The 26,561-nt window shown below is 41.1% G+C and overlaps 1 protein-coding gene across 3 annotated transcripts; it reads left to right on the top strand.

Annotated features, from left to right (window-relative positions):
• Position 1: 1 nt before the first annotated feature.
• CDC25C (cell division cycle 25C) lies at positions 2-25,400 on the top strand. 3 transcript variants are annotated; one of them, XM_072146295.1, is made up of 17 exons: positions 2-303; positions 2,835-3,050; positions 5,540-5,631; positions 9,629-9,674; positions 10,193-10,222; positions 10,538-10,571; positions 11,267-11,341; positions 11,609-11,704; positions 12,628-12,771; positions 15,442-15,531; positions 16,093-16,275; positions 18,510-18,611; positions 20,156-20,218; positions 20,842-20,940; positions 22,721-22,854; positions 23,146-23,257; positions 24,138-25,400. In XM_072146295.1, exons 2-17 carry the CDS (start codon positions 2,863-2,865, stop codon positions 24,276-24,278), a joined length of 1,629 nt encoding a protein of 542 aa, XP_072002396.1. In that variant the 5' UTR covers positions 2-303; positions 2,835-2,862; the 3' UTR covers positions 24,279-25,400. The 3 variants fall into 3 exon arrangements, with proteins under 3 accessions (XP_072002396.1, XP_072002395.1, XP_072002394.1); XM_072146294.1 differs by lacking the exon at positions 2-303 and adding an exon at positions 310-458 and having other exon boundaries at positions 12,628-12,766; positions 15,440-15,531; XM_072146293.1 differs by lacking the exon at positions 2-303 and adding an exon at positions 310-458.
• The last annotated feature ends 1,161 nt before the right edge of the window (positions 25,401-26,561 follow it).

Genomic DNA, 26,561 nt, shown 5'->3' with positions numbered 1-26,561 from the left:
TAGCGTTTTACTGTGAAAACCAATCAGAGAAGAGGTTGTTTCAAAACGGGCAACGCCTCCCTGGTTTCCTCATTGGTCTATCCAAGCAGGCTCCCCCCTATAGTTGGTCACTGATTGGCCAGTGTTTGGGGCGGAAGAATTCAATTTCTCGAGTGCTCAACTTGCTCTATGCTAGCTGGTCCTGGGATCCGGGTGTTGCGGGGCAGTGGGCCCGGAGAATACGGGCGTTAGGGTGGAATGTGTTGCCCGCTTGCTAATGGCTACGGAGTGTCTTCAAGGATGAGGCAGAGATTCCACTAATCAGTGAGAACCGTAACGTATACGTTTCCGGGTGTTTACTTCTGTCCCTGCATTGTTTCCCGGGGCCTGGCACCTATGTATGGGGCGCTCTCTTCTCAGATTGGCTGCTGCGCTGCATGATGGGATAATGAACCATGGAGAACAATGTACTTCTCTCTGTACGTACAGCTTACTCTCTGCTAGTCACTGGGGCTATCTGCTGGCTACTGGGCCTTGTTGTCGACCTACCAAAGGTGGCGCCACTTAGTAATGTGTCCCTTCTGTTCTCTAACTTGTAGTAAAGTGGTCACATGTTCTACCAACTTTCTCCAAGCATATCTACCATCCCAATCCATCATAGTAAACCAGGGATGCCTACTTATAGATCCAGGCACAGAGACTATAGTAATGTTCCTATATATGTTATCCATGGCGTCCTTCCTTCTAAAATCAACTTGTATGCTGCTGAAGTGCTATGGGGGTGTCATCATAGCCCCTCTGTTGAGCAGCCTCACAGGCTGATACAGTGTGCAAGGAGCACTTCCCCCTCCCACTGTGTGCTGAAATGTCCTGGCAGAGGGAGGGGTAAGTGCTAGGGGGTGTAAGACAGTCTAACAGCCTGTGAGTTTGTAGCATGGAGGGGCTCTTTGTACTGACTCATTAACATAATTTTTAAAGTTGGTTTTAGAAAGGAGGAGGCCATGGATCTATGAGTTTATCACGCTTGATTTTGATGGTAGCTTTCCATTAAAGGGAATCTACTCATGGATGAAGTATTTTGTACAACACACATAAACACTGGCGTGTGTCCCTTGAAACGTGATATATTCTTCCTCTATCTTCAAATGGCCTAGTTTTGGAGAAAATAGTGTTTTAAATGTATGCAAATGAGCCTTAGGGTCTCTTGTCTGTTACAGAAATGGCACTTTTTATTTTTCCTTTGTTGAAGTCATAACATTGGGGAAAATGGCTTTTTTTGTAATGTGTGGATTTATTATTACTATATTTATTAAAGGAAAACTACCATCAAAATGAAGCATGATAAACCAGGAATCTTGCACACACTGTGACTATGGTATTCTTCGGTTTATTATCTATGTCCTCCTTCCTTCTAAAATCTGGAGGTGTTGCTAGAGCCCCTTTGTGTGCAGATTCAGTTTGATACAGTGTGCAAGGTGCACTTCCCCCTCCCAACTGCCTGATGTAATCTCACTTCAACAGGGGCAGAGGCAGATGGGCAGTGTAAAAGCCCATGAAGCTACAATATGGACTGGTTTATTAATGTCATTTTAAAAGTTGATTTTATAAGGAAGGAGGCCATGGATAACAAATATAACATTAGCATATTTTCACTTTCATTATATTTAACTTAAAAAAAAAAAAAGAAAAAGAGAGAATTTCTTCCAAGTTTTTATTTTTCCTGTAACAGAAGCATCTATAAGAGTCCAAGTTAAAGGGGTAAACAACCCCCTACGGCAGTGGTGGCGAACCTATTGCACGGGTGCCAGAGGCAGCACTCTGAGCTCTTTCTGTGGGCACCCGGGCCATCGCCCCAGCACACTAGACTGGACTCAAAGCATTTTCCTGTAGCTCCAAGCAACTTTAAAATATCACTGAAAACAGAATCTTTTAAGTGACTTACTTGCCTACTTGGGACTGTAGGAAGAGGGAGAATGTATAATAATTATAACAGACATGGCTGAATTACCTTTGGAGGACCTCCTGCTAGCACCATGATTCTTTGTGTACAGAGGGACACTGAAAGAAGCTACAATGATGCAAATTTTCCCTCCATCTTTCTACTGTGTTGGTGTCCTCAGGAGGCCAGTGAGATTGAACGTTGTTGAAGAACAGGGAGCAATAAGATACTGCTGTAATTTTGGTTGGCACCTCGCAATAAATGAAGGGGATTTGGGTTTGCAGTTTGGGCACTCGGTAGCTAAAATGTTCGCCACCCATCCCTACGGGTTCTGATGTCTGGTCAGTGTCTACTGGGGCTGATCAGACCCCGCTGTGATTCACCCCAGCAAACTTGACGGTCACGTGACTGTTGGGTCTATAGTGTCGGCTGCAGTGATTGCTCCTGCATCCACTGCATGTTGCTACTTCAGAGCTAAGCATTGAAGAAATTAGTAGGCAGAAGCGAAAATAAACAGTTTCTGCCTTCTCCTTATGGTCCCTAGCTGTCTGACAGCTGGAGCTCCGCTCCTGCAAAACCAAAAGACTCAGGATCTGTACCAGCTGATGTCTATACTAAGTGGGCAGTCGGCATCAAGGTAATGGATCTGTAGTAAGGCTCCCTGCGCATGAATGTTGATTTTGTCATATGTTTTAATAGCACACATACATATTTACAGTGGGCTCATATACAAGTCTATGGATTCCACAGATCCGTGTAAGAGTCAGCTGCCTGAGCCGCATATTCATTGCCAATAATAGTTTGGAAGGGACTTATTTATTTTCTAAGCTTTGCTCTGAGGATAGGAGGTGTATATAAACGTTGAGGTCATGGTGTGGTAGGTGTTTCATGGTTTTCTGTGTATTTCTGTTTTTAGAGCTCCGGGTTCTGGTACGGTTGAAGCTATGGCAGACAATCACTCTATAACATTGGATGGCAAGTCCTCCTCCAGTCTCCATTTCCGCTCAAGCTGTCGAATGATTTTAAATCTGCTGAAGGACAAAGATGCCTCTGTGGTATTTTCTCCAGAGCAACCATTAACACCAGTCACTGACCTTGCCATGGGCTTTAGTAACCTGAGTACTTTCAGTGGGTGAGTATTTCTGGTGCATCTTAGTGATTCCCAGACAAATTCTGTCAAAATGTTGGAACATTGAACATTAAAGCTACCATTAAGTTTAACAAAAACCTCAAACATACTCTCCAAAGTTCCTCTACATCCCGATCCCATGTGGTGTTCTTCTCTAATCTTAACATGCCGGGATCACCTGGAAAAAGGATAATTGGGAGGCCGGAGGTGTCCTGTGCTCCAGTCTGCTAATATTCACGTCTCCATCGTGACGTCACCTCCCTCTCAACATAGGGAGGGAGTTGTGGGGGCGTGTATAATTGGCAGCTTGGGGAGTCTGACATCTTGTCCCTACACTCAAGCGTGCTAATTAAGTTTCCCCCCCCCCCCCCGACTGTTTGGCAGCTCCTAAAGGGGTAGTGTGCATCACAAAAACATTTTTTCTTCTCCCCATTTGTTTTTAAGCATTGTGAACCATGTTTACCTTGAGAATTCTGTTGCTACACTGATGCAGAAACATATCTTTTTGAATCCCTGATCCCAAGTGGTTTTGCTCAAACAATGATTATAAAACTCAGAACCTTAGTAAAGCTGGGTGCTAGTGGCTCCCTAAACAAATACATTACACAGAGCTTCCTGAACTGTCCAGACAGGACTAATCAACCGGAGATGGATGACATATACAGCAGATGGGGTATGGTGCTGCAATTGATTACTTCTGGCTGTCGGGGACAACAAAGTGATGACATTCTCGGCTTATGCTAGGCAGGACAAGACTGAAGCAGTGCATAATTGGGGTAAAAAGAGCTCCGAGGCAGCCACTGGAACACCAGATCCTCATTATCATAATTTTTAAATGTGTGTTTTTTTTGTTTTTTTTTTCTTTTTTTCGGCAAAACTACTTGGTTCAGGGATTAAAAAGATATTTTTCTGCATCAGTGTAGCTACAACATTCTCTAGGTATGTTTGCTTCATAATGCATAAAAGCAAATGGCAGAATTCCCTTAAGGCAACGTCTATAGCAATCTCTCCTCGCCCGTTAAAGCAATGTCTGCAGGAGTCTCCACCCACACCACTACCCACTGTTATGTCCCCAGCAGTGTTCCCAACACTAATGAAATGTCCACAGAAAGGGCCCCAAAAAATAAACCCTTACATCTGGAGCTCCTCTGCACCCTGCGGCTCTGGCAGCGTGGGCAGATGCACGTCTATGCTCTGTCTGCACTCACCCGCTATGATGCAGCTTTGTCACCGCCTGATTACATCATAGCGGGTGTGCGCTGGCAGAAAGCATAGACGTGCATCTTCCCGACTGCAAGGAAGCTGAGGATAGAAGAAGCTGGGACTACGGGGTGAAAGTAGCACTAGAGGTAATTACTGAAATAGATATAGATATTTATGTTTTTCCCATCCCAAGTTTGTTTTAGACCGCTGGTCTAGTGGATAAAGCCACTGTACTGTATTTAAATGGCATGGTAGATGGTGGAGTTTGTGAGTGGCCAAAAAAATATTTAAAGTGAACCTGTCACAGGGAATGGTCTTTTTAGCTGGTGACCAGTTCCAATAGCCTATGGTATGCTGAGTTAAAAAAAAAAAAAATTGCCAACCATTGACTACAAACGTGAAAAAAAATTCCAATTTTTTAATAAGTAGTAACTTTTTACCAAAATATGTTAAATATGTACAGAATTATTCCATCACCCTTTACGAGGTTCAGCTTCAGATGCAGAGGGTGCATGTTCTTATACAAAGTGAGTCTTCTGCAGCCTCTTCTATATTCTGACTTCAGCAGACAGGCTGGAGGGGGGCACAATTCAAATGAGTATCTCCTGAACTCTTGCACCAAGAAACACAATTTTGGTATCATATAAAATAGGAAAGCCTCCCGTTTTAATATCATATATGGAATGTGCATAGATGAAGGCTAACAGTCTCCCTCCCAGCACAGCCGGTGAGTCACTGGGGAGGGGCAGCTGCAGCCTGTGTTTCCTCATGCATTATTTCTCTCCTCCACACCATCCCCCTCCCTCACCTGCCTGCTCAATGTACATGACAGGAAGTATGGAGGGGGAGGCAGCTGAATGAGTGTGGAGGAGAGGACAGTCACAGGCTGCAGCTTCCCTCTCCCCCTGGAATTTGACACGTGCTGTTAGCATGGTGCAAATTTATTTAAAATAAACTAACCTAAATGATTCAGAGTGCTTATAGACCTTTTTAAAATCCGCAAAGCATAAACTATTGGAATCTGTCACCAACTAAAAATCACATTCCTGTTGATTAACTACTTATAATTGCATGGGGCAGATTAAAAAAGAGGCTTGGACCTAAAATGGCTTGGTCACGAAGGGGTTAACTTGCAGTGGGCTGGCGTTTTCTGACGTTTATTTTTTAAATTGAATGAAACCACATTCTATTCTCATTGTCAGAAATGTATAGAAAACTTCTGGAAAATAATAGATGTATGAACAGGATTTGGAAACCTGGTCTCTAATTCAATGTATTTGTTCATGCAGTGAAACTCCTAAACGTTGTTTGAATTTATCTGATCTAAGTGGAGATGAAGGGGCACTGCAAAATTTTGTGTCGCCTGTTAAAACGCCAAAGGGTAAGTCTCCTTCTACATTTTAATCTCTTATGCTAAACTTGCATGCTTAGTTTCTTAGAAAAAGTCATTCACATACTAGCACTTTTCTGGCAAAAGGTCCATTATTTGAGCTCTGCAAAATTAATGGACATCTGATGTCTCTTGAGTTATGCATTAAAAGGGTCGTCAAGGGATTTTAAAAAATCCCGAACAATGGCTCCCTTCTCTGTGTGGGGAAGGGAGGAGGCTTAAGAAAACAAGGGCATATACTCTCCTCCCTCCCTGCTCCCATTCAACAACAGCGCCACCCATAACAGCGGATGTGTGTTTGTATATAGAGGTCAGCAGTGGTGCGGCATCTACAGCTGTTTACATGCATTAGCAGGAGTTTAGGCTAAAGTGTGCGCACACCTGTCAGTGATGGATGACGTGTGGTTGAACAAGCAGAGGTAAATATCAGTTTTTTTTTTTTTCTTGTTTTTTTTTTCTCTTTTTATTTTTAATACCTCAAAAAATCCCATCTTATCAAGTACCAATATTTCAAAGGGAACCTGTCACGAGGGACCCTATTTTCATTAAAGACAGGTTGCAGGAGCCCATTACAGCTGCATTGCAAATATGCCTTTCTGTGTAGTCCTAGGGCAGTGATGCCTAACCTATGGCACTGGTGCCAGAGGTGGCACTCAGAGCCCTTTCTGTGGGCACTCAGGCCATCACCAGAGATGACTCCAGGTATCTTCCTGCAGTCCCAGACAGCCCAGGACTTGCTGTGCACAGAGCTATTTTAAAGTGACAGCTCTACCTGGGACTATTTTCTGCTTTATTGGTATACTCAGGGGCTGGTATGAATAAAAGTTGTGACAGTTGGTTGCAGTTTGGGCACTCAGTCTCTAAAAGGTTCGCCATCACTGTCCTAGGGTTTGGGCTTTGGTTTGGATGCATTTCAAGAAACATGTGACTTGTCTGTGCTGCAGACTTCTCAGCTGTACAGGAGCAAAAAGGTGGAGGCCATGAGGTGAGCAGTCTCCAGCACAGGCAAGTCGCATATAAAATTATTATTTTTTTTTTTTATCCAAACCAAAGCCCAACCCCTGGGACTACACAGAGGATGCTGTCGGGGTGCAAGGCAAGTTAAACACGCACAATTATATTGCAATGCAAATGCTTAGAGAAAACAGGCAGATTTGCAATGCAGCTGTACCAGGCTTTTATGACCTATCTTTAGTGAATGAGGTCCCTAGTGACAGGATCCCTTAAACAAGTTCCCGATCACCTGCCGTGTATTCACGGCGCGCGTTGGGTCACGGTGCATGGAGTTGGCTCACGGGCTGATCCCTCTCCATAACCGGTAAGTCTTCGATCGGTGCGAGCATTTTGCTGGCGGCTTCAAAAAGGATCGAGGATCGTCCCTTCCCGTGATGTCATCTGGGAGCGGCGATCTGTCATTTTAACCCCTTAGTTACAATGTGCTATCAGCAATGAATGAAATGAGGGAAATCCCCATATACTGCCATACTGTAGTATGGCAGTGTGTGATGGGATCAATCGGACAACCTAGGGTTAAAGCACCCTAGGGAGTTTGAAAAATAGTTAAAAGAAAAATAAAAAGTTTAAAAAAAATTATAATAAAAAAAACCCTCTAAATTCAAATTGCCCCCTTTCCCTAGAACTGATATAAATAAACCGTAAAAATCCTCAACACATTAGGTATCGCCGCGTCCGAAAATGCCCAATCAAAATGTGTTTTTCACTGCATTTAACCATGTAACGGAAAATGGTGCCCAAAGTCGAAAATGGCACTTTTTTGCTATTTTGAAAAATATAAAAAATTCAATTAAAAACTGATCAAAAGGTTGTACAGTCCTAAAAATGATATAATTGAAACGTGATCAAAAGTCGCAAAAAATTATACCACCCACAGCTCCGTATGAAAAAGTTGTTAGCGGCAGAAGATGGCAAAATAAAAAAAAAAATTTCTACAGGAGGTTTTAATTTTTGTAAATGTATGAAAACATTATAAAACCTATACAAATTTGGTATCCCCATATTCATACCGACCCAAAGAATAAAGTAGACAAGTCATTTGGGGCACACAATAAAACCCGTAAAAAGCAAGCCCACAAGAAAATGGGGCAAATGCTTCCCAGTACACTGCATGGAATATTCAATACTATCACTATAAAGTGCAATTTGTTACACAGAAAACAAGCCATCACACAGCTCTTTACGTGTAAAAATAAAAACATTATAAATTTTGAAAGTGGGGAGTGAAAAATGGAAAAACTAAAAAGGACCTGGTCCTTAACCGGTATTGCTTTCATCTAGGCCAGTGATGGCTAACCTATGACACGCGTGTCAGTGCTGACACACGTAGCCATTTTCACTGACACACGGCTGCCTGAGAGTTAAGTTTCAACCTACATGACCAGGTGCAGGCTGAGAGATTGCACTGAGCTTCCGGCACTCCTCCCTCCTCCCCCGGGCCGGCCCCTCCCCATGTGTGAGCTTTGCCTTGTGTCTCCAGTCAGCACAGGTATCAGCATGGGGCACAGCAGGAGAGGTGACCCGGCCATACACCCAGGAGGCTCCTCTGCAGCTCCTGATAGTTGTGGTGGGGGGAGGATGGCAGCACAGTCAGAGGTCACATCGCTGCTACCTTGTGTGATGTCCCAGCAGCTGCCACCTCTACACGGACCATCTCCACAGCAGGGGCAAGGGAGGACAACCACTCTCATCATATAGTAAGTAAGGTCAGTGCACTGTATGATAGAAGACAGTCATCAGGGCTTGTGTGTCAGTTTTGTGATGTACAAGCCCAGACATTGCGAATCTTTTGCTCCTCACACCTTCTCCATGCCAAGAGGGCATGAGGGAGATGCAGACAGCAGCGCCTGCGCCCTCGCTATAACCTGTGAACTTTAATGACAGAAAGTTCACAGGTTACTAAGCATTTCCACACCTGTCTGATTGTAACCGATCTATTACAATGTGCGATTTGCACGTAGTAATAGATGATTGGGAAAATCCCCCTATACTGCCATACTGTATTATGGCAGTACATGGTAGGATCAATCAGACAACCTATGGTTAAAGTACCCTAGAAGTTAAATAGTATACATATTTGTTATTTAAACTATAAATGTCAAAAAATTGTTTTTTTTGTCAAGGTGACACACCACCCGAGTTATGCTTGGTTTTTTGGTGAATTTTGACACACCAAGCTCAAAAGGTTGCCCATCACTGATCTAGGCATATAACCTTACTTTCTTTGAAGTTTTCTTGAAGAAAATTAAGACTTGTTACATTTTATAGTATAGGGAAGCTGATCATCCAGATATAATTTACAAAACCGTCAACGCTTCACCTAAGCAGATTGGACTAGAAAAGACCTGGACAATGCTTTATGTACCTACTCTATACACCTACAAACACAACACTAAGCCAATTTAGCCAAAAATGTATGAAATCTTTATTACATATTAAATCTGAATAAAATCACAAATTCAACAAACGGTTAGTGAGGATATCACATAGGAACATTAAAAACGTAAACGACAGGGAGAGTCAAAATATTCAATAGTCTAAGGTCATATCACATAATTCATGGGCACTCATAGTTAAATTAATAGAAAAGTTTAGCAAGAAAGTGTATTAAATGCTAATAGTATAGGACTGGAGTGCCATGACATCCTTGTTGAACGCATAAAGTGCTCAGTGCATATACAAATAATGCGATATTAGCATACCCGTAATTGTATTGTGTCTCCCGTCTGCCATGGGTAGATTCCCTGACGCGCGTTTCGGCGCTAGCCTTCGTCTGGAGGTATCTATGTACCTACTCTACCCTGATTTGGGTTTGCAATAGGAGTGGGGGTCCCCTGACATAAACAATTTGGGGAATTACCTGATGGTAATAAGGTTAAGAAACCACTTTTCATTTTCCTCTTGATAGTGATGAATTTAAGTTTTGATAGTTTTTCTTGTTGCTGAAATTCTTCCTACTACTTTCTGTATACAGATAAAGAGGACTCTACTAATTCCATGTGTATCCAGCCTGTGGACTTGTAAGTAGTTGTGGCACTGTATCCTAGATTATAAGTCTAAAATATATGCGGATTCACCTAAAAATGTGTGTGTGTGTGTGTGTGTGTGTGTATATATATATTACACACTTTATCATGAAAATATCTGCACTATGCTTTGATTGTTAGACTTTATATTCCGGTACGTCATGTTTAACTTCAAACTACTAGGCGGTAAACTAGTGTCCACAGAGGTTGCTCTGCATCACTATTGAGTTTCTTCCTGCAGCCAGGCTAGCTATTTTTCAGTATACAGCAGGTTATCTTGACCTTTTATCCCAAATGCATGCAATTTGGCAGGTGTACTGATAGTTCTCTCCCAATTTGTGTTACCACCTCAAAATGGCCTTGTGTTTCCTGATGTCACAGGGACCAGCCATTCTGACAGTTCAGTTTTTAGGGTTTTTAAAAGTAATAAGTTGGGAGCCTTGTGTGTTTATATTTTGTTACTATTTCCCCACAATTGCCTCGTTCTTTATTTTTATTTATTCTTTTATCAGTCTTACCCCAGAACCTGAACTAAAAACAAAGTAAGTAACATTACAATTCAAGTGATTTTGTAGCATGGTTTTAGTTTAACTTCTTTTACAGTTTACTACCAAGGAAATAAAAAATTGTTGGTATCCAGAACGCCTCATTGGACAAATATCCATCCTTATGTACCATTATTATGTTAATTACTTGACATGATTTCCAGAATATTGGTAACATAACCTTGAGATCAGTTAATATTGTGCCTTGCCTCGTAATGTTTAGTAACAGATGGGAGTTGGATAGTGGACGATGGGAAGGGCTTTGAACATTTTGGTAAATGACTGTTCAGTCAACTTCATTTTATCTCGCAGGAAGAGCCATAAAAAAAAACTTAACAGCGTATTGGTGAGTGCCTTAATTTTAATGCTTTATGAATTATAAAGATTTGCAGAAATGTCTTTCCGTACCTCCTGTTTGACATGAGGATTATACTGGCCTATCCTCAGTAATTTCATATGAGGGAAGAGATTTGGCCCGTGCACTGGTCTGCATTTCCTACCATGCAAACACTGAATATGGAGCCGGAAGTGGTTGTGTTCCTGTCAGCTTCCTGCTTCGACAGGAACTTTGAGCCAACTGGTTCTGTGTCCTGTGTTAACGAAGCGCTGATCAGTATGGAGGATGCGGAGGTGGGGGATGAACCAGTAATAGTCTCAGATATTTTCTTTTGGAGTGTAATAGGTTTGAGCATCCTGCATATAGATAAACCTTAGAGTTGCTTGGAGCTGTTTGCGATAAGTTTGAACAAGACAGTACACGTACAGCATATAAATTCCTCTTGTTTGTGTGAAATTATTGCGTAAAACCCAATAAAAATTGTTAAAAATCAATTACATTTTTTTTTGTACCTTTCATTTACCTGTATGTAACAAAATCACACATGCAATTCCAGTGGTTTTGTTATTAGAGCAAGGGGTTTGGTTAAAAAAAACCAAAACCCTATTTTAATTATTTTCTAGTGTTTTTTTTTTTTTTTTTTTTTTTTAAATGAGGAGAATAATTTGTCACCAATTGTTCCATTTCTGTTTCTCCACTTTTAGCCAAGGCTTCGCTGCAGCACTCCAAGTTTTAAGAAGTCTTGTGGAAGTTACGGCAACAGAAACAATAAAGAAAATGTAAGTAATGTTTTTCTTTTCATAGTGGAGGCAAAAAGTTAATTACTTTTGCTTGTTGTGCATGATATAGTCCTGAAGACTACCGTGGTATCCGCTTTTTTTTTTTTTATCGCACTGGGAGACTCCTATAAAAGTGGTCTAGTGAAATGGAGATTCTGATCCTATAACCCAAGAACTTGGTTATTGAACATGTCTGTAGCTCCTGCACTTTTATATTTGTCACCCATTGTATTTTTACATTTAACAGTCCCTTTCTCCGGTTTTTAGGAGAGTGGGGCATTTAAGAATCCAGGTAAACCTTGTTCTATGCTCTCTCTCCGGGGAGCAGCTGATGTACAGTTATCTCCAACATTTGGAAGCAAGGTGAGTGAAAGAGTTAGAAATGTCCATTTAATATTAGTAGGAACATTCAATGTGTTTTGTCAGAAATGCTTTCCCCCTACAATGACTGTACCATGATACGTTATAATAAATCTTTATATAGCACCATCATATTCTAAAGCTCTTTACAAATCAGGGGGAACATATACAAATAAGACATTACAGTCCAAAAACATGGCAATATAAAAACAATGGGAATGATTGCCCTGTTTCCAAGAGCTTACAATCTGAGACTCCTACTGCTCACCTGTTCTGCAGTTATTAATGTGTTGGACTTCTGCACACTAGTGGGGCTGTAAAGACTGTCACTTAAAGAGGACCTGTCACCAGATTTTGACCACCCTGATTAATGATGCCCGCTGATAAACGAAAAAAATTTATAAAGCTCTATGTACAGATAGTTAATATTGTGTCCATTTTTTTTTTTTTTTTTTTTTTTTTTTTTTTTTTTTACACGGTGCCTTGTGTTGCATTCATGACATGTGACCAGTGCCATCATCGCATGTCCTTTAGCCTTCTATGGATGTGATTACATGAAATCACAGCAGCCTTCATGGAGAATGAAGAGGAGTAGAAGTACATAGAGGCTTCTGTGATTTAATGTGGTCACATATAAACATGGAGTACAGCTTTCTATTAAGGGGCTAAAGTACCTGAGATGTCACGCTGGTCACATGACATGATCGGTGACCAGTAAGGAGGAGGGGAGGATTAGATGGGAGGGGCTGGCCTAGAAGGACATGCCCACCTGATGCCAGGTAATAGGAAAAATTTTAGTGACTCCCTCCCATTGACAAGGAAACCATTTTAATGTACACCAGATCTTAATCTTTTTAACAACCAACAACTAAAAAGGACTCCATGCTAAAGTGAACTAATATAAGACAAATGTTTTATGTCTGCAGGAGGATTTCCCTACAGCCGATGACCATGAAATACCTGTTTTAGGTTCACCTATAAATATTCTTCCATCGCGTGTAGATGAGGACAAAAATCCCCATCTCGATGGGTTCACTGAATTTTTTGTCATGGATGAGGAGGAGGTGGAGGTGAGCTTTTATTTTTTGGAAGAGGAAGGCACTTGGGCTTCAAATAATTATTATCTGTAGTAATTTGAGACCACAAAAAGTGGCTCTGTTCTTTTCTCATAAGGTTCACAGGTGCTTGGGAAGTAAGAGCTCTGCTTACAGAGACTTTTCCATTAGCTGATTCTGGGAAATATGTAAGTGTTTTCTAGGATGGGTTAAGGAAAACTGTTATGTTCTTCTTTAACCCCTCCCCGATGCACGATGTAGTAGTACGTCACGCGTCTGCTATGTTTGCTACATATTGCAGAAAATACTTACTGGTAATGCCCACGATCGGTGGGTGTTAACCTGTCCATCAATGCTGGTGAAGATCGCCGCTCCCCATGAGGTAATGGGGGGGGGGGGGGGGCTGTCGGTTACCATGACCCTAGGCCAGTGGTGGCGAACCTATGGCACGGGTGCCAGAGGTGGCACTCAGAGCCATTTCTGTGGGCACTCAGGTTATCACCCAAGGACAGAGTTCACCAGGAACAAATCCACCAAATCTTCCTGCAGTCCCTGGCAACTAAAGAGATGCTGCTCACTAAAGCGACACTTTATTGGCTGTTTGGAACTGCAGGAAAAGTGAGAAGGTGTGGACAGGGCTGCATTATCTTTTGGAGGTCCTCCTGCTGGACAAAACCATTCTTCCTCTACAGAGAGACCCTGAAAAGAAGCTACAAAGATAGAAGAAGGGCAAATTCAGGCTATCAACTGTATTGGTGGCCTCAGGAGCTGATACGATTGAAAAATGTGAAAGAACAGGTAGCAATAAGTTACTGCTTAAAATGCCATGTTCGCACTTCACGGTAAATAAGTGGATTTTGGTTGTAGCTTGGGCACTCGGTCTCTAAAAGGTTCGCCATCACTGCCCTAGGCTGTCTGGTTTTAACCTATACTGTAGTATGCCAGTAAATGGTAGGATAAATCAGACAACCTTGGTTTAAAGTACCCTAGGGGGTCTGATAAATGGTTAAAAAAAGAAATCCATTTTAAAAAAAAAACCTATAAATTCAAATCACCCCCCTTTTCCTAGAAGTCATAGAACTATAAATGAACAGTAAAAATCAGAAGTAAGGTATCGCCGCGTCCCAAAATGTTCGATCTATGAAAATTTAATAATGATTAACCCCATAATGAAAAATAGCGCCCAAAGTAGAAAACATTGTTTTTGTAAATTATCACCAGAAGATGTCAAAATAAAAATTTATAAACCATATTAAAATATTTGTAAATGAGTGTGCACATTATAAAACCTATACAAATTTGGTATCCCCGTAATCATACCGACCCAAAGAATAAAGTAGACATGTCATTTGGGGCGCACAGTGAAAGCCGTAAAATCCAAGCTCACAAGAAAACGCGCAAATGTGTTTTTCACCAATTTTACTGCATTTGGAATTTTTTCCCGCTTCCCAGTACACGGCATGGAATATTAAATACCGTCACTATGAAGTGCACTTTGTTACGCAGAAAACAAGCCCTCACACAGCTCTGTATATGGAAAAAGAAAAAGGTTAGAGTTTTTTGAAGGTTGGAAATGAAAAATTGAAAAAAAGAGGCAAAACTGAATAAACTTTTACCAAAATATGTTATAAATATGTAAATCATCATTCCATCACCCTTTACCAAAGTTCATTTTCAAACCGAGGTTGCATTTACTTCTACAATTCTTCAAACTGTTAGCTCATTCTTTCCTGACGCTCCTTCTACATTCTGCCTTCAGCTGGACAGGCTTGAGGGGGACACATTTCATACGCCTAGATCTCCTGAACCCTGGCACCTAGAAACTCAACTCTGTCATATGAAACAGGAGAATCTCCCCTTTAATATGATATCTGGATTGTGTATGAATGCTTTACAGAACCCGAGATATCCACTCTTGAAGTTGCAATCGATCATCTCAGAAATAGAAAGCTGTATATGAAAATCAAAACTTTGTACTACAAATTTACGAGTGCATATCTCTGAATTGTGTTTCTAAGTGCCAGAGTTCAGGAGATATAGCTGTTTGAAGTTGGCCACTGTCAGGACATTTATAAATGCAATTTCTGCACAGGGCGTGTGAAGATAGGACGTGTATATAGCTGTATGGCAGTTGTGAAGGGGTTAATTAGCAAAGTCTGTGTAAAGATAACTTACTTCCTGACCCTAGTCAAAAGCCTGTTTTCCTTATTGTTTTCCTTATTCTGACCTGGAAAACATATTTGCATATGCTGCAGTATAAAGAACTGGCTATGGATAAACGTGGTGCTGTTTTGGTAAACTCTTACACAGCCCCCTTTAAGTATATTCTGGATTAACAGATTGTCCATAACTATACTATTTGCTTCATGAGGAAATATACTTTCTGATTCTTGACTTATAAAACAGTATCCCTGACTACATCCCCTTTGCTCCCTGATGCAGGATTTGGCCTTGTTCTAGTTTTTATGGTCTCCTTTTCCTAAAAAGATTTGTTTACAAATATGCAAATTAAGTATTTACAAATAAATAGGTGAAAAACCTACTTAGAAAAATTGTTTGCCTTTTTCTGGTGCATTTTGTATTGGCACATGCAAAAAGTCTAAAAGAATGTTCTTTAAGCACTTGAAAATTCCTATTGCAATATAATCTTCTCTTACTAATATTGTGATTTTGTTTTCTGTCAAGAATACATCCACCGTAGCTGCTAATCTCTCCTCTTCTATGGCCATTTTGCTGAGTGGACCTTTCCTGAATCAGGATGTTGATGTCAGTAATGTAAGTAAAACCTAATCTTTCTCATGTTAAGTAGCAGGCAATAGCTATTTAAAGACCCGCTTCAAGGTCCATCAGCAGGGGCGTAGTAGACAACCGCAGCTCTGAAAAGAATCTACAGTCAATACTGATTGTGACAAACAAAGGAAGAACTTGGAAAAGGGGCGCCCTCTTTGACTTTTACATTATGATATAATTTTGTAGTTGGCAAGAAACTGTTTATCTTGCCCCAGCTTTTGATGAGGCTACTTCCGTTGCGCTGAATATATTTTAGAGGCTCCAGATTAGTTGTACGCCAGGTCCTGCCTGGTGTAGAATTGTTAGTAGAAATTAACTGCTGATTGGTGTCTGTATTTACTAATGACTTTTATAAAGGAAATAGATTGTACTTGTATATAAAGAAGTTTATAATATTATATGAATACACATATATATTAGTGCATTGACTTTAACCACTTCTCTGAAAGACATTGTTTCCTATATCTAGAAGTATTGTCCATACTGGAGTGAATTACTAGTACGATTTTGTCACTTGAATAAAATGTATATTTCTTAATTCTGTAGGTGTCAATGAACAGAAGTCGACTTTATAGATCACCATCAATGCCAGAGAAACTTGACAGGCCTGTATTGAAGAGAACAGTAAGGCCCCAAGATAATGAAACTCCAGTCAAGGTTAAAAGAAGGCGCAGTACTAGCAGCCCCCTCCAGCCAGAAGCAGATGAGAACAGCCACCCAAGAAGAAGGGTAAGTAAATCCAGTTCCCTAGGATTCTGTGTGAATAGTATGACCTTTTAAAGCGTAACTAAATTATCAACACCATTTTTGCATCAAAAGTGCAGATAATAGTAAACTTTGTAAGATACTTTATTAAAGGAGTATGTTCTTGTGTCTTTTCTTCTGCCTTTCTACCTTATTTAAATGGAATCTGTCATGTAATTTAACTCCATCAAACTGAGATTAGACCAATTTTTATAAATTTGGTTATTGGTCGGAAGTGCCTCTGGGAGCTGCTCCAGAACCCCACCACTATACCCGCCTGATGTGAACCTCCATCACTCATTATCATAAGATCCTGCAGTCCGATGGCTTCTCTTCCAGAAGAAGTGGAGGCTTGATCCAGCATTTTTGGCCTGAGTCGGGGGCTCTATTATTGCCTGGCTTGACTCCTGTACATATTATCTGGTCTGGAATCTGTTTTTATTGGTTGTCTGGTCTGATGTCTGCATATTGTCTAAATGTGGCATTTGTTTTCTCGGTTGGTATGTAATTCTGTACTGTGGTGGTCGATGTTTCTTGGATGCTGGTTACTAGTGTGGCCACCTAATGTTGAGTGTGAAATTGCGGTACTCAGACTAATTTGCACTCCTGCTTTAGATAGCTCTGTTGGGTGACTAGAATATCGAAGGGCATTAAGTGTAATTTGTTCTTGATATGGAAAGAGTTAAAGGAAATCTACCATTTGGGGACTACTTTTTTAAGTAGTTCCAGTGGTAGATAACCCATGTGTGGCTAACCTTTAATAATTAGAGAGGAGCCGATAAAGTTATATTTAGTTTGAAGCCAATTTGCCTATTCACACATTAGAGGCACTCGGGGGGGGGGGGGGGGGGGGAAGGAGTAGTCTCTTTGAATTCTGGGGGCTAATGCTACTTCACACCCCGAGTAGCCTCTGCAAATACCGACCACGCAGGGGAACAGGAGCATGCACAGGAATCGGGAACAGTCTCGTGCTCTGGCCGAAGCCCCTGCGCTTGTCCCCGGTTCTTGCTGCCATGTTCACAGTTGGCATGGACGTGCTGAGTTTGGCATTGCAGAGGCTACTCGGGGCATGTAGTAGCCTTAGTTATTGGAGTTCACAGGCTACTCCTTCCCCTGAGTAGCCTCTGAAGGTAACTTGCATAATCACACATAAAACTTTATAAAACAAAATGCTGCTCTCTAAGAAATTCAAAGAGATCCCACAGTTGAGCCACACATGGGTTAGTAAATAACCCCTGAAAAAACACTAGTTTCCAGAAGGTAGATTGTTTTTGAATGTTTACCATGTGTTTGGCCGGTTTAAATCCTTTTCACAGCTCCTTACACTTCTAGAACTAAAGATAAACAGATTCAAACCAGCCAAACGCATGGTAAAAATTCAAAAACGCATGTGTTTCGAGTCTATTTAAAGTGTCCAAGAATGCACTGTGTGACTGCACGCTGTAAGTTCTTGGACAGTTTTTGGTGCATTTTTAACCACACTGTGCGTCTTGCATGTTTTCCTTGCGTTTGGCTGGTTTGAATTGGGTTTTTCTTAATCAGTTTCACAGCTGCCGACAATGAGAAATTAAAACCAGCCAAACGCAAGGTAAAAATGCAAAAACTCATGTGTCCAAGAACATACAGCACAAAACAATTTTAAATATGTATCTCCTTTCTGAGAGCAATTCTGTAAGAAAGCCAGTGCAGACAGACTCTTTATGTCAATTTCCCCCACAGTGTGACGGCACCCTAGACTAATCTACCCTCTACTTTCGTAAATATATATGTCTGTATCATAATTGAAACAAGTTTCCACAATCCTTCTGCCCTCCAATACCTCTGATAAAAAATCTTATAGGCAGAATTTTTGCCATATGTGTTTATTGAAGGGGAAAAGCATGGACATGCGTATTCGGACCCTAAGCCTTTGTCATCTGACACTTCTCTGTGGTCTCCCATTTCTCTCGATTATCTTAAGTCTAACGTGGTAATGTTGGCTAGGGCCAAAATATATGACCATGGTTGGTCCGGGGCTACTGTTTAGTGGAGAAGAATGGTGTCCCCGGCAATGTGGTTTTCTATTAAAATGCATGGTCTGTGATTCACAGGAAGACCACTGTCTGAAACTGCCTTTGAGATGGTTTGGAAACATAACAAAATGTAAACCATTTGCTTGGCATCTGATTGCATTGTCCTTTATTGCTTGTGTGACATGTTTTACACTTGCCTTATTTTAGGGCACCTCTTTGAAGAAGACTCTTTCTCTGTGTGATGTGGATATCACTAAGGCGTTAGATGAAGATTATAGCCACAGACAGCTAGTTGGCGACTTTTCAAAGGTGAGTTTACATGTTGTTTTTTTTTTTTTTTGTTAGGTATTGGAACCTCTGTGGTGCCTTTGAGCCATAAAAGAAAAAAAAATACATACATACATACATACATACATACATACATACATACATACATCAGGTAAGGGTATACTTGATAAGATCTTAGTCTGTATTGATGGGATATCCTGATGTGCTAAACAGACCAGTATAGGATATGCTTTAAAGGACACCTGTCATCAGGTCTGTGTCACTTGTCCTGTCACTACTACCTGTTGGAGCAGCTCACAAGGATCCCATCCCAGCCTTTATCTAGTTATATCATACATTATTCATTGTAAAATCATCTTTTCTTTATTATGTAAATGAGACTGGTCACATGGTCAGAGGCAGTGATGTCACCCCTGTTACCCCTCCCCTCTCCTCCCCCTGCTCATGTCTGTGAGTAATGTATAGTAAAGCATGGCTAGTGTGATTGCTGCATCCTCCTAATATACAGGTGTGACAGACATCAGCTACACAAGTACCTGACATGTTCTGCTGTAACATGGCTGCAGCCTGGAGCTGGTGTATCTCTCCTATACACACACACACAGGCACACACACAGGCTGCAGGGGGTGTGGCTGCCAGCACCAGGAAGCACATCATTATACAGCCTCACATCATTATACAGGCTGTCAGTCATGCACCGGGGGTGTGGCTGTGCCTCCCACTCATGAATAGAGTGGACAGCTTGAATATGCTAATGCTTCATTGGACATTTCACAGGTCATTTGCATACAGCTTTAGGACCTCATTGCTTAGGTTTACAGGCATGTAGAGGGACAATGAAGGGATAGAGGCAATGCTCTCTAATGGCAGTTTATGAAAATATATTTAGTTTAGGGGGGTTATTTTGCATGACGGGTTCTCTTTAAAGGGGTTATCCGTATGTTAAAAATTACTGGGGGCTGGGCTAGGGTGGGCTAAACATAATAAACATCTACTAACCTCGTCTGGCTCTGCTGATGTCCCGCATCGCGGTCCGTCTCCTCTGTGCGCCGGATTGATTACAAGGGCACCAGCCGGAAGCTCCCATCCGACACCATCTCCCAGCGCTTACGACGCTGAGAGATAGGGACGGATGGGAGGAGCCTGCCGCATTGCGGACTGGAAATTCCCTGTACACGGCTTTTGTGCCCCTGTAAAGAAACAGGGGCACGGATCAAAAGGACTGCGGCGCCGAAGGAGGCAAGTACATGTTTATTATTTTTAAATGGCCCGCCCCAGCTCGGCCCTCAGTAATTTTTAACACCCGGATAACCCCTTTAATGGATGTCTACCACCAGACTGAAAGACTGTATGCAAATGAGCCTGAGGCGTGTGTGTGTGTGTGTGTGTGTGTGTGTGTACTCAAGTCATACAAGGAGTTTGGAAACCAATGTCAATGCTATATTTATCACCAATCCTGTGGGTTTATGGAAACCTTATTAAAATACCCTTACAGCAGGAGCCTGAAATTCTGTCTCTTTACTCTTGTGCTTTGTAACTCAGATTGTAATTTTCCTTTCTGCAGGTTTATGCTTTACCTACTGTGATGGGACGTCACCAAGACCTCCGCTACATAACAGCTGAGACTGTAAGTGTACATTTCATATGGTGCATACATCTAGGATAGGGAGTGTCCTCTAACTTCATCTATATAGATCATAAAATAACAGTGTGGCCCAGAAACCGCATGCCATGAGTTGCTAAAGTGGAGAGAATAGAGATGCTTTATTAAACCTAAATAAACTCTGACAAAATAAACTCAATTAAAGCCTGGTCAATCCCTCGTAGCTCCCTACCTCAGTGAAACAGTGGTGGGTACGTCACAGCCAAATCCTATAGATGAGAACTATTTTTGTAGAAGGAATGATGTCTGCCCCTCTTGGTTTTCTTTATCCACCTAATCCTCATGATTAATAATAATAATTTTGTCCTGTGTGACTGCATTACTTAGGTGGTTGATGTTATCCTGATTTACCGCCTGTAGTCTGGAGCTGCAATTACAATTCTACTTGTCGTTCGGCTACTGTAATGCTGCTTTGTGTTCCTGGTGCATTTGCCAAATGTAAAAACTGCTGTACCCTTTTAGTTTACTCTTCTATAAGAGGAGATGCAGAATACTAGAGGAGAGTTTTTGTTTTGTTTTTTTAATCTATACATTTTATTGCTCAAAGTCAAGGAAATCCAATATTGAACACTATAATTTAACACTAGATGGCAGCCTTAATTCATGGAGAATTCAATAGTCTTGTGGAGAAGTTCTACATCATTGATTGTCGATATCCTTATGAATATGAAGGGGGACATATTCAGGTGAGCTGCTGCAAAGTGTTCTTATTTACAGGTGTTTTATTACAAGTTTACTTTTTTATTCAAGACACATTTCAAAGTGTGGCACTGCTTTTTATTCCTCTACCTGAAGTCCCTATGTCCTCCATTCCTTACTCCAAATTTTCAGTCTTGGGACTGCCTATAAAGATAGATGGTCAGGTAAAGGATTATTGAGCTTTTACTAGTTTGCAAGCCAGGGGCTTAACTTAGAGAGGGAGTGTAACCTACCACATCTGAAAATGTACAGATTCACACATTTATAAACTCGTGCGCTCACATTTTCTGCACTAATATATACATTCATACTGTTACACCGATCTGTCCCAGTAACTGCTGACCACATGTGGGAAGTACATGGCAGGAATTAGAACTACTAGATCCCTAGTCCTGTCGTTCTGCTGTCCCTTCCTTCTCTCTTGACATTTCTTATCTGAGCAGCTGATTCATGCTTTATAATGTGCACTGTTGTATACATATTCTGCTGTGTACTGGGACTAATTGTAACTTTGGATGTCGAGGCCCCCTGACACAGGGGTCCCCGTAGCAGCTGCTATGGCTGATACCTCGGTAGTTACACCCCTGCCCTTTAAAGAGAACCAGTCATGCAAAATAACCCCCCTAAACTAAATATATTTTTACATAAACTGCCATTAGAGAGCATTGCCTCTATCCCTTCATTGTCCCTTTACATGCCTGTAAACCTAAGCAATGAGGTCCTAAAGCTGTATGCAAATGACCTGTGAAATGTCCAATGAAGTATTAGCATATTCAAGCTGTCCACTCTATTCATGAGTGGGAGGCACAGCCACACCCCCGGTGCATGACTGACAGCCTGTATAATGATGTGAGGCTGTATAATGATGTGCTACCTGGTGCTGGCGCCCCCTGCAGCCTGTGTGTGCATGTGTGTGTGTTTAGGAGAGATACAGCAGCTTCAGGAGGCAGCCATGTTACAGCAGAACATGTCAGATTCATGTGTAGCTGATGTCTGTCTCTCACCTGTATATTAGGAGGATGCAGCATGTCAGCAGATGCAGCACACACACTAGCCATGCTTTACTATACATTACACACAGACATGAGCAGGGGGAGGAGAGGGGAGGGGTAACAGGGGTGACATCACTGCCTCTGACCATGTGACCAGCCTCATTTACATGATAAAGAATGAATGATTTTACAATGATTAATGTATGAAATAACTAGATAAAGGCTGGGATGGGATCCTTGTGAGCTGCTCCAACAGGTAGTAGTGACAGGACAAGTGACACAGACCTGATGACAGGTGTCCTTTAAACATTTTTAGATGGGTTGCATCATGAATGCCTTTGTGCAGAGCTTTCTTGCCCAATTGAGGTTTGTGACCAATCCCCAATGACACCCCTCTCCCCCCCCCCCCCCTATGATTTTTGGATCAGAAGACCCATGGATAGGCTGGGGCACAGTGCTGTAAAAAAGGACATCTGTGCACTTCAATTAGTGAGTTGCTGAGAACGCATTTTCTATGGGTGCAGATGGAACCCATAGTAGAGATTAGGTGGTACCAAGTAAGGATGTCAGTGGGAATAGTAGGGCATTGTCGTGGTGAGTATCTATTATCGTTTTAACCCAGTTTGTCTAAGCCTGTTTTAAAACTAAATTTTCCCGTGATTCAAGAGAAATGCATGCATATGTGTGGTATGTATACTATATGTGTATGTATGATATATATTTGATACATTTTCGTTCAAGATTAAATTAATTCTAGGTTTTAAATATCCTACAGGGCGCTTTGAATCTTCATCGACATGAAGAGGTGTTGGATTTTTTTCTCAAGTGTCCTTTGGTCCCATCAGTGGCAGAAAAGCGCATTATATTGGTGTTTCACTGCGAGTTTTCATCTGAAAGAGGCCCCAAAATGTAGGCAAATTATTTCTTATCAATGCATTTTAGTAGCTTCTTAGTAACTGTAGTGTTGAGTACAAGCGAGGGGGAAAAAACAAATTATACTGTCCTCTCTACATTTACCCTCTCGACACCTATAGTAAAGTGCAATTTGCCTATATTACTGACCTGCTCCATAGCCTTTTCTTCTGTTATTTCCCTTTGCCGGAAAACCACTTAACATACTTATTTTCCAAAGTCTTTATTCTCAGGCCAGATCAAAGTCTTTGTCAATTTCATTTTTTCTATGTGTCTTCACAATAAAAGGTGTCGTTTCTTAAGAGAAGAAGATCGCGCCATGAATGAATATCCCAGTCTTTTCTATCCAGAGATGTATCTCCTGAAAGGGGGCTACAAAGAATTTTTCCCTGAATACAAGGTGAGACCTTCTAAATTTTATGTTTTGCTTTCCTTATCAGTGATCTGGTCAAAATAGTCAAGAAATAAACTTCAAAAACTTATTCCAGTTAAAGGTTCAAAACAATTGTTTCTCTAACTATGATGACATTAAAGCATTGGCCAGCCTGGGATGTAGACTCTTGGAATAAGTTTGCATCAGATTAGGCTGATAAGCAACTTTGGTTTATCTGATGAATTGGATACATTTTTATTGTCACATCCTTTAAATGAATCAGTAACAGCGCAGAATTGGTCCATTAAAGGTTATTGCAGCAGTGTGCCGTCCATTAAAACACCCAATGGTTGTGGAATGTCCCTGCTGATATCATGCAATGTATTCACTAAATGTGTTCCTGCTCTTATACCATTTTACAATTTTTAACATCACTTATGTGAATTGAAGGGCATCTACAATAAGACTATTCATGTATGTCTGTGTATTGTGCACATGCAGTTTCTTTTTATATGCTGAGTGGGTTTAGTGGCTGAGGTCCTCAGGTTGTAGACTAATGGGATTGGAATTCCATGTACCAATTTAGATTTGATGCTTTAATGTCACCGCGTCACTCGCAATGTAAAGCGCAATGCAAATATTATAGAATTGTTCTGCAGCCGTAGGGATTGATTTGAATTAGTTGGAATCGGGCCTTATAGAAATTGTGCTGCCATATTCCAGCTCTTCACTCCAAATCGTTATGGACCACTGGGAATAACATAACCGTGTCACACTTCTCTCAAATTTTTTTTTTCTTTTACCCAACCTCTCCTGCTCCCAAACCCTCCATGCAATTTGGTTATATATAATATGGTGGCTGTTGTGGCAATGGAATTGTCTTTCAATCAGATCTTTTTACTTTCAGATTTTGTGTGAGCCCCAAAGCTACTGCCCAATGCATCATCAGGATTATCGTGAAGAACTTTTGAAATGCCGTACGAAAAGCAAATCCTGGGCAGGAGAACGCAGAAGAAGGGACCAAATTGCAAGATTGATGAAATTGTAGCACAAGTCTGTAGCTACGTTCTCAGGAAGTTACCACCGGCAACCAACAAGGCGTTCTCTACAGGATGCCCTCACTGCCCGATGCCACTGTGAAGTATTTACTATGAATTAAAAACCACGAAAGATCGCACTGGATATAGATGCATTTCAGAATGAATCTGGTGAAGTGCATTCTTAATGAATGCAACTCCCTTGAAAGTGTTGGCTGCTAGTTTCCTTTATAATGATGTCTTTTTAATGGAGACCTTTTTACCGTTATGATATACAGTTTGTATTGAGCTTATAACTGCAGTACGGAGCACAACTCCATTGTTTGAGGGGGTTGCCTCATGACACATGGACTTCACAGAGCAGCTGTTCAGACACACATCCCCCTTGTCACATGGCCATTTGGACTTAAAGCAATGCAAATCTTGATAAAGGCAATCTGTTCAATTTACTTGTTTTGCTGCCGTTTTATATTCTTTAAATCAATCCAAGTTTGCAGAATTGTAAAAAATACCATCCCATTTTTTATGAACTTTATTTTGTGTCAAAGAATCAGAATTTGTACCTTCAAATTTCATGTTGTGTACTATATTCCTTCAAGAATAGCTTTAGATTTGACCACAGTTTACTTTCAGGAAACCTATGACATTTGTGGACTATTTGTTTTAGATAGAGGAAAATGTCAGGAATATACAGAAGTGCTGCTTGGTCATTTCGTATGATGTTTTATTTTTGAATGAATATTGAATAATGAATATTGGACAATTCTTTTCGGGAGCGACCAGCCTCCTTCTTCAGGACCAAAAATAAAATGTGCGGGCTTAAATAATAAATAAATACAAATCGGTCATTTTCTGGACTCTGGTGCCTTTTGGTCTGCATATAAATGTAATTTAAATTGTATCTTTTACATACAACTCTGGTTTCCCTCTGAGGGTTAATAATGTGTGCGCAGCCAAAACTGACATGATATTTGAACAGAAAAGGTTGGTAATTTTGAATGACAGTTACATCTTCTGTATATATTTTTATTGATGACAATGGTATAATTTTTGCATATTAAATGGGCAGAGACTTGGATTAGTTTTGCTTTTCAATGGATCTTCTGTGCATTATTAAAATGTGAACCTGCGGAGCCTTGTGTGCACATTACTAGTCACTAATTGGTAAATAAGGGAGTCTGCAATTATGGGTTTACATGCTTTGTAAAATATTGGGAAATGCTGTTGGGATGTTATTCCAGTGAAAATGCAGGGAGTCAAGGATGTGGAGGGTAATGATAAAGGCTTGTATATTATACTCCTGGCATAGCGCGGGTGGGGACATTGGCTATACAGGCAGTCCCCGGGTTACATACAAGATAGGGTCTGTAGGTTTGTTCTTAAGTTGAATTTGTATGCAAGTCGGAACTGTTTTATCATTGTAATCCCATTAAAAATGTTGGGTTGTCAAAAGAATCAATATTAACACTAAAGCTTCATTACAGACACATTTGATAACATTTATGGCTGTTTATTGTAGCCTAGGACTAAAGTACAGTAAATTACCAATTACCAGAGGTCCGTTTGTAACTAGGGGTCATATGTAAGTTGAGTGTTCTTAAGTAGGGGACCGCCTGTACTAAAAAAAAAGTGTATACTATACACTGGACTAAAAAAAATTCAATATTTTATAAGGTACATTAAAAGAATGACTACATACATGCAGACAAGCTCACGCGTTTCGGGCAAAATGCCCTTGGTAATTGTAATGCAATTGGTAATACTTTGCAATTAATTGCTGTTAAGCTCATCACTCTTTATAACATTCTGGAGTATATGCATATTGCCATTATTAAACCTGATGCAGTAGACTCAGAATGCAGAATTTAGAGTGCAATTAATTTCTGTTAAGCTGATCAAAGTCAATATTTGCCTAGAAAATGAACTTTTTCCCTCCAAAACACATTTCAACTTCATTGCAGGCCCGCCTTAAAAGGAGCAGCTAACATCCTCATCAACACCCACACCTGTGTTAACCCCTTCACGCTCCGTGGCGGATATATCCGCCACGGAGCGCAGTGACTTAGCGCTCAGGGGCGGCTGTAACTAATAGCCGGCACCCCAGTGTAACACCCGCGATCGGAGTTGTCTCCGATCGCGGGTGCTTAACCCGTTAAATGCCGCGGTCAGCGCGACCGCGGCATCTAACATGCATCTGGGGGATCTTTCCCCCACGATCGGCCCCCCCCCCCCCGAACCGTTTTCGGGGGGCGCGATCGTTGCTATAGCAACTCTGGGGTCCGATCTGGACCCCA

This window comes from Engystomops pustulosus, chromosome 4 (genome assembly GCF_040894005.1).
Source record: "Engystomops pustulosus chromosome 4, aEngPut4.maternal, whole genome shotgun sequence".
NCBI classification, from domain to species: Eukaryota; Metazoa; Chordata; class Amphibia; order Anura; family Leptodactylidae; genus Engystomops; species Engystomops pustulosus.
Note: the sequence above shows the minus strand (reverse complement) of the source record. Positions and strands in the feature narration are given on the sequence as shown.